The sequence below is a fragment of the Microchirus variegatus genome, assembly GCF_963457635.1.
Source record: "Microchirus variegatus genome assembly, chromosome: 1".
Taxonomy (NCBI): domain Eukaryota; kingdom Metazoa; phylum Chordata; class Actinopteri; order Pleuronectiformes; family Soleidae; genus Microchirus; species Microchirus variegatus.
In genome coordinates, this window is record NC_139802.1 from 25,992,720 (window position 1) to 26,001,169 (window position 8,450).

Consider the following 8,450-nt stretch of genomic DNA (forward strand, 5'->3'; position numbering starts at 1 on the left):
TGCCATGTGGGCAGTAAGGTCCTGTAACATAAATAATAGCCTCAAGTATGAGATTCTGCAATACTAATTTTAGACATGGTAAACAGTAAGAAATGGTCATTTGCCAGTCAACGTATTTTTTTTTCTAATCTGACAGTATTTACGTAAATCTCATGACTGGAAGGTCTGTTGTGATGGTACACTCCAGACTCCATATGTTAATAGATTAAGATGACGTGTGTGTGATTACATGTGTGTGCACTCAACCAGGTGTGTGTGTGTGGGAGATCTTCTCCATTACTCATCAGCCTTTCTCCTGGCTGGAGAACTGGCAGGTGATCGACCAGCTGGAGTCCGGAGTCCGACTCCCCAAACCTCAGATTTGTCCACCCACCGTCTACTCCCTGCTCACTCGCTGCTGGGCCTACGAGCCACATGTCCGGCCTGGCTTCAGCCAGATCGTCTATTCCTTAAGGTACACACAGACACACACAGACACACACAGACACAACACACACCGGTTGAGGTTTTCAGTGGAGACCAGTTGACTGTAAAGCTTTATATTAAGTTCACAGTTTATGAGTATAAATTTGCTATTAGATGTTGAAGTGTAAGTAAACCCTTAAACCACTTTCAGGTGTGAACCAATTTTTATGGCTCTTAACTAATGTTATTGTAATGTATTGAAATGATACATGTCTCTCTGGTCAAACAGCTTGTGTGATCAAATTTTCCCATTGCCTTTCTTAGTCCACTGTGTCACTGGTGCAAGCTTTCATCACCCTGTCTAATAGCACTCTAAAGGCCACATTATACTTCTCCGACCGCGTTATGCATTATTTGACTACGTAACCACGGAGACCCCTCGAGCCTTCATAATTCTCCGTCGTGATGCCGGATATGTACTGCAATTTTCCGCCCGATCAGTAGGGGTCGCTACGCAAGGTTGTTGTGCTTCTTGCTACAGTGAGCAATGGCATCCGAGAGAGAAAGACTGTCTCACATGAAATAAATATTTTCTGTGTCCCGGAACGCAGGTTTAAGATCATTTTAGGCGAGAAATAAGCCATTTAGAGTCTAAACATATGGTTTGTGTATTATGATATGACATATTTATAGTTTGGCAGCAACATTGTCTCTGTGGACGCTCGGTGCGCACAGTGGCCGGCACATAGCAGCGTTATCTCAGCCTGTCCTGAGGACCAATCGCAGCCCTTGCCGTCTCCGTTGTCCCTTGACAGAGTGACAGACACTTAAAAAATATTTTGTGCAGCCGGAGACGACGCAGAGACTCTCCGACAGCCTCTCCAGCGACGTAGAGGGGTCTCTGTAACCTACATAGAGCACTTTATGTAGAAGTATACATTGGGCTTAAGGCTCATTGTCCCAGACTTCTTCCCCTTTATAAATGCCAGAGCTGCTGCTTTGTTGTCTTTCTGTTGCCACCACTTGAATAATGGTGTGGGCAATTCAGTGGCTCACATCAGTGGCCACCTCTCACCCTTGCTAGAAAAACCATCATAGACCAGCATACAGTCCATGCTGGTCTATGCTGGTCCATGTTGCTCTATTTTGATCCACCAGTATCATTATGCTACTCTGCGCTGGTCTATAGTGGTCCGTGTTGGTCTATGCTGATCCACCAGCATCATAATGCTGGTCTTTGCTGGTCTATGCTGGTCTATGCTGGTCTATGCTGGTCCATGTTGGTCTATTTTGATCCACCAGTATCATTATGCTACTCTGCGCTGGTCTATAGTGGTCCGTGTTGGTCTATGCTGATCCACCAGCATCATAATGCTGGTCTTTGCTGGTCTATGCTGGTCTATGCTGGTCTATGCTGGTCCATGTTGGTCTATTTTGATCCACCAGTATCATTATGCTACTCTGCGCTGGTCTATAGTGGTCCGTGTTGGTCTATGCTGATCCACCAGCATCATAATGCTGGTCTTTGCTGGTCTATGCTGGTCTATGCTGGTCCACCAGCATCATTATGCTGGTCTAGCAACATGTCTACAGTTAAAAATTAAACAATTGATGACACTGTTTCCTGTAAAACAAATATGACAGAAGTGCTATTAACGGTAAAATAAGCTATGTTCGTATGGTGGCAGCCATCTTGGTATCTAAGGTTGCTCTAGGTTTCCAAGTTAAAAATTCTGAGTTCTGACTACAATGGCATCAGCCCACTTCATTTCCTTTTTCAAAATCCGGCATTGGGAAGTGTTAGCATTGGAAGAGGGGGTTTAGTTACCCTTTAATGAGCTATAAACATTATTTCCCCTGACACACAAACTAACTGTATCTGTGTGTTTGATAGTGAGATCCACAGGATGGCGCTGGAGCAGGAGCAGGATCTCAAACCAGACAGGTCCAGCTCCATCCCATCGTTATTCTTCTCCGGCTGTGCAGATCCCCCACCCAAGGCATGACTTACAACATGGCTCCACTATAGTCTCTGAATGACTGGGTGAATGGGTGTAAATAGGCAAAACTTCAGTGTAAAGCAGCTTTGAGTGGTCATCAAGATTAGCTGCAGTCAGATCAGAGCCTGTAATTTAAAGGTCCCCTATTGTGCAAAATCAACTTTTTAATCTTTTAGTACTTATATTTGGGACTCAGGGGGCCATACCAGTTCCCAAAATGTGAAAAAACAAGACTCAGACATGTTTTAGTGGTTCCACTTTGTGTAAGTATAGGCGATAAAACATGCGATGTTTACACCTCCCGACCAAGTGACGACAGTACGGACATTTCACCGTGAATGTTGGCACCCCGCCAGGCAGAGTACTTCACAGCTCCACCGTAGCTCCCCCTTGTCCCTGTAAAATACGAGAGTGCAGGCGAGGGAGGAAGAGTGGCTGCACAGCGGAGCACAGTGTTTTACACAAACATCTAGCTTTAGAGGACTTGTGTGTCCAGTGGATATATTTTATTTATGAAAAAAATGTTCACAAGCACATGTTCGTGTGTGTAAATTCCTATGCTGGAGGGACACCTTGAACACACCAGTTACGTGCCTGCGGTTAGCGAGTGGCGTGTGTGGATCGGTAAGATGAGGAGCACGCGTTTGAAAGCACTGCAGAAATATGTAGATGTTGTCCTACATTTCTTCTCAACCAAAGGCTGCCTTTCTGTCATGTTTCCACGTTCTCCCCTCGTGTTGTTGATCCACACACGTCCATTTCAGCCGCAGTAACACTGGTGCGTTCAAGGTCTTTTTCTAGCATGGGAATTTAGATAAATGCCGCGGGGCGCGGCGCATTAATCGTTTTTCTTCGATTTTAATGTTTTTATGATCGCGAGAAGCCAAAATCGCGGTCACTCTATGCATTACGGTGAAACTCAGTAACAACGGCCATTACTATGGGGTATATGGAGCGGGGGTTGTGACGACGGTGCATGACAATAGGTGATAAGTGACGACAGTATGGCTTTGGATAGTAAGTTAGATCGACACTCCCCTGGAAGCAGTGGATGTGTGTTTACCTGGGTCTCATTCACATGTGAATGACCAGGCACAAAACCAAGCATTCTGAAAAAGGCTGTTTTGGCAGGGTTATTGAACTGCTATTGTGCTTCATCCTTATGATAATTTGATACGTTCATTAGGGCATCAGGAACTAGTTTAACTTGGGTTAATAGGGTATAATATGGGACAGATAATATGTCTAGAACACTGATAATAACTACCTTTGCTGGCAGAGACGACTGAAAGGAATATTAGTACTAAGGATCTTGGAATTGCTGAGGAAAAAAATTATCTTTCTCCTCCTAGTTGGGAGGGCGTCGCCCAAATCGTCCCTATACACCGGCCGCCCCTGTTTGGTTGAGAAGAAATGTAGAACAACATCAACATCTTTCTGCAGTGCTTTCAAACGCGTGCTCTTCATATTATTGATCCACACGTCACTCGCTAACTGCAGGCACGTAACTGGTGCGTTCAAGGTGTTTTCTAGCATATGAATTTACATACACGATCAACAACAAAGGGCTTAGGAAGCTTGTGAACATTTTTTTCATAAATAAAATATATCCACTGGACACACAAGTCCTCTGAGGCTGGAAGTTTGTGTAAAACACTGTGCTCGGCTGTGCAGCCACTCTTCCTCCCTCGCCTGCACTCTCGTATTTCACAGGGACAAGGGGGAGCTACGGTGGAGCTCTGAAGTAGTCTGCCTGGCAGGATGCCAACATTCACGGTCGCTATGTCATAATTCCGCGGGAGGTTTAAACATCGCGTGTTTTATCGCCTATACTTACACTAAGTGGAACCACTAAAAGTCTTGTTTTTTCACATTTTGGGGACTGGTATGGCCCCCTGAGTCCCAAATATCAGTACTAAAATGATTAAAAAGTTGATTTTGCACAATATGGGCCCTTTAATGTAATAGTTTATGGTTTATTTTTAATTTAATTTAGTTTGAATTTAGTTAAAATGCAACTAAGTTTATAATTTATTTAATTTAGTTAACGATTTAGTTTTGGTTTAGTTTGAATTAAATTACGTTTTAATGTAGTTTTAGTTTTCTTTAGCTTTGTTTACTATCGGGGTGACCCCATCAGTTACATGTTATGGATGTTTGTATGTGAACCCAGATTTTTTGACTTGACAGCCTTCAAAGAAATGACCTTTTTTTCCCCTCTCTCTCTCCAGCCATCCAGAACACAAGGCAACACTCTTCCTCGGGTTTCACACTTGCAGGTGTTTAAAACAAGCACTGCTCAGCCTGTTACTGTGAAGTATTTTTAAATGTTATAAAATCGCAGGTTTGCATCTTATTAATATTAATTATAATTAATAAACATGTGTGTGTGTGTGTGTGTGCGTGCATGTGTGTGTGTGTGTGTGTGTGTGTAGACAGCAGAGAAGGACTGCCGGCCAGTGTGGGAGAACGTACAATCACAAGTAGAGGACACATTACAAAGACAAAGAAAAGAGATGATGCTGGATAAACAGTGGCTAGAGCAGGAGGAAAGACTACTGGTAAGACATTCCGTGATGCCAGGATGGAGGAGGTGCTGTGACATTAGATAAACTTCTCTGTATTTTCTTATAGGATCCTGTTGTCACAAATTCACAAATCAAGGTATGCACACACACACACACACACACACACACACACACACACACACACACACACACACACACACACACACACACACACACACACACACACACACACACACACACACACACAGAGAAAGAGAGTTTTGTGCAGTTATTGTTCTTCAGACACTGCATTGACTTACAGTTATTTGGACAGCATAAAAACAAACCTTAAGCTCCATGAGGACTACTGATCCTGACAAGGTCAGTGTTTATGCCTGAAAAATTCCTAAAGGTCCCTATAAGAACACACACATAAATACACTGTTTGCCCTTTGGTCACTTGTTTACTCTGGTTTCCTGTAGCCATTGCAGTATAGTTATTTATTTCTCCACACTGTAGGAATAGAGCATAAAATGATGCACACACACACATTCCTGATTTGTTGTCTGTATTTTTGCAGCCTCCTGAAAAAAGCCCAGAAAATGGTGAGTCCAGTTATAGAGACATTATTTTTTATATTATATTGTATTTTTATTTTTATTATTCTAGCTTTTTAGCTTATTTTAGAATTTTCTAAACTGTAGAACACAAGGGGAATACCGGTATTTTCAACCTGGGCCCTATGTTTATAAATATGGATGTTTATGTGAATAGTACTTAAAAATATTAGAATTCCCCTTTACGCCTGGAAGCACAATTTGTCTTTTCTGTGTGCTAGGGCCTCCGGAGAAACCACAAATGCCTTCCCCAGTCACACAGGTAAATAAAACCAAGCTTTTAAATGTTCTTATTTTCTGAAAATATGAATTAAAACGTATCTAATAAAAAGCATGAAAAATAATTTTTGCTTTGTGTTCAAGCCTCGCCCCACAGCTGAACTGGACCGATCAGGCGATCAGGTTTACACTGGCGTCATGGTGATGGTGCAACAGGTGGTTCAGCTGAAGAATGATGTCAGCACTCTACCCGCTTCTGAGTATCCCAGTGCTGTCAAAGTATGCCCAGCAACAACAGATTCACTGCTATTATTTAACCTTTATTTAACCAGGAAGTCTTACGAGTAAGACCTCCATGGCTAACACAGCTCACCAGTTACAGTTCAATTAAATAATACACAACACATTACACAAACAGAGAGTTACATGAATATATAAGGTTTTCCCCACGCCCAAATGCAGATGTCATTTAGTCTTTTGAAATTATATTTTTATGATAATAAATAAAAATAAGTAAAGACTAAATACAATAATAGTTGAAGATACCAGCTTCTCTCAAATTACTTTTGTCATAAAAGATGTATTTTTAATAAAACTTTGTCATCCAACCAAAATCAAAAATATTTATATGATACATTTTCAATCTGAACTATCTGTAAATTTGTCAATGGATCAATCTTAACTTTTTGGTTGTAGGTAGGTGATCACACAAGTATGTTCCCATTCAATTTTGGGCAAATGGGCAAAACTCTAAAATAAAAATTGTAATAATTTCTCCTTCAAACTTAACAAATTTTAATTAATTAGTATCATTAGTGTACAGCACATGTGTCAAACTCAAGGCCTGGGGGCCAGATGTGGAAAAATCTGTGTTAAAATAGGTCTATTCTGCTTTAAGGCGTGTGTTGACCATAAACTACATTTCCCACAATGCATGGTGATTGCGTTCCCCACAAAGTGACGGCATCCTGCCACTAGATTGCAGTGTATCATTGTATATGCGTCATGCGACGAGTGAAATTGTGAGATTGAGATTGTGATCGCAGCAGAATATGTTCACACAAGCCACAACCAAAAACGATGTGGCAGTGAAAGCTAACTTTATTTTGGCTGAAGAAATCACCCATGCTTCAAAGTCTTTTTCTGAGTGTGCGTTTTTTAAGCAGTGCATGCTGAAGGTGTGTGAGCAGGTCTGCCCCGTATTTATGACTTGAATAAGTCATAAATACAGAAAGTTATTAAGCAATATGTTACGAAGTAGTAGCCTTTATTTTACATTATATTTAGTTACATTTAGTTACATTTATTCTGTATGAAAGTTAAATCTGGCACTTTGAGGGTAACCATTATGCTGATCAGGTCATCAAGTTTCATCTAGATCTGATCTAGATTAAGGATTTGGCTTTAAATGCAACATGGTGCAGTCCTATTTAACAAGTTGAGATGTGTATATATCAGCGACATCTTAGCAGATCAGGATGAATTTTGTCATTCTTATGTAAGATGGTAATGGTAATAAGCAAGTTCTATACAGATCGAAAACGTCTTCTGGATCCAGTGGATCAAAATGTAAACATTTCAAGTATTGTACATAAAACAAAGGTGACAGTGTTTTGTCTTTTCGGAGGTCTGCAGTACTCTTATTGTATTTATATTTATATATAACCCTCGAACTGTATTTCTCCTCCCATTCTTCCTCATCCCTGACCTCTCTCTCTTCCTGTTCCGACTCCCCCATCCTTGCTCGCCGGCCAGGCAGTGGGTGTCACCCTCCGTAACCTGATACAGAGTGTTGATGAGATCCTGCCGTCTTTACACTGCTCTGTCACCACAGAGGTGAGCCTCACTTCTTGTCTCATTTTTGTTACAAATGAATATATTATGTATACTTCTATTCTTAAATGACAGGATTCCAGTTTGCATTATAAAAATCCATCAAAACACCTGGATGTAGAATTTCAATAAAGTATCTTTGTATTACATCAGTGTTTCCCAAACTTTGTGTGCAAGGACCCACTTTTTAAAGATGGAAAATGATTCTGACATTTGTGCATAATTTACCAACTAATTTACAGCCATGTCGACTTCATTTAAAAAAATACACACATTCATCTCAAATAAAATAATTGTAGAAGTGTATTTCCTCCACATTTCAGATTGAAGGCACAAAGAAGCTGCTAAACAAGGACTTAGGGGAGCTGATCAACAAGATGCGACTGGCTCAGCAGAACTCGGTCACGTCGCTGAGGGAGGAGTGCCTGCGACAGATGTTGGCAGCTGCTCACACTCTGGCTCTTGACTCCAAAAACCTGCTGGACGCTGTGGACCAGTCTCGCATCAGGGCCAACCTTGCCAACCCGAGAGTGGCAGAGGATTCGGGGGAATGAGGCAGAAACACCATATTGACTAGATTTAAACATTTTGCAGATTACAGTGAATTGTGGTTTGTGTGGGATAGTGGACTGGTCATGCTGAAAAAAATGTTTCATAATAATACATTTGCATTTTGCAATGACAACTGTGTCATGATGAAGATAAATAAATCTAATATACAGCATTTGGGGGGGTATTCTGCTGCAAATATGTTTTAATGTTGACATTGACAGATTGACAAGAAACGGAGTAACAATTTGGTGATAATCTGTAGGTAAACTGATAGCATGAAAACAGGGTCATTTTGAAAATATAATAACATTCTGTA

The 8,450-nt window shown here is 41.1% G+C and overlaps 1 protein-coding gene across 1 annotated transcript in view; it reads left to right on the plus strand.

The window, feature by feature from the left end:
- Window positions 1-8,136, plus strand: part of LOC310932862 (protein-tyrosine kinase 2-beta-like) — a gene marked incomplete at both ends in the record, with an annotated part of 31,733 nt that extends 23,597 nt beyond the window's left edge. Inside the window, 10 exons of the mRNA XM_083896242.1 lie at window positions 250-454; window positions 2,300-2,405; window positions 4,637-4,684; window positions 4,841-4,966; window positions 5,040-5,069; window positions 5,494-5,518; window positions 5,752-5,792; window positions 5,894-6,028; window positions 7,505-7,585; window positions 7,906-8,136. Of these exons, the coding sequence (XP_083752368.1) occupies window positions 250-454; window positions 2,300-2,405; window positions 4,637-4,684; window positions 4,841-4,966; window positions 5,040-5,069; window positions 5,494-5,518; window positions 5,752-5,792; window positions 5,894-6,028; window positions 7,505-7,585; window positions 7,906-8,136 (1,028 nt within the window). The remainder of the gene's footprint in view (window positions 1-249; window positions 455-2,299; window positions 2,406-4,636; window positions 4,685-4,840; window positions 4,967-5,039; window positions 5,070-5,493; window positions 5,519-5,751; window positions 5,793-5,893; window positions 6,029-7,504; window positions 7,586-7,905) is intronic.
- Between the last annotated feature and the right edge of the window lie 314 nt (window positions 8,137-8,450).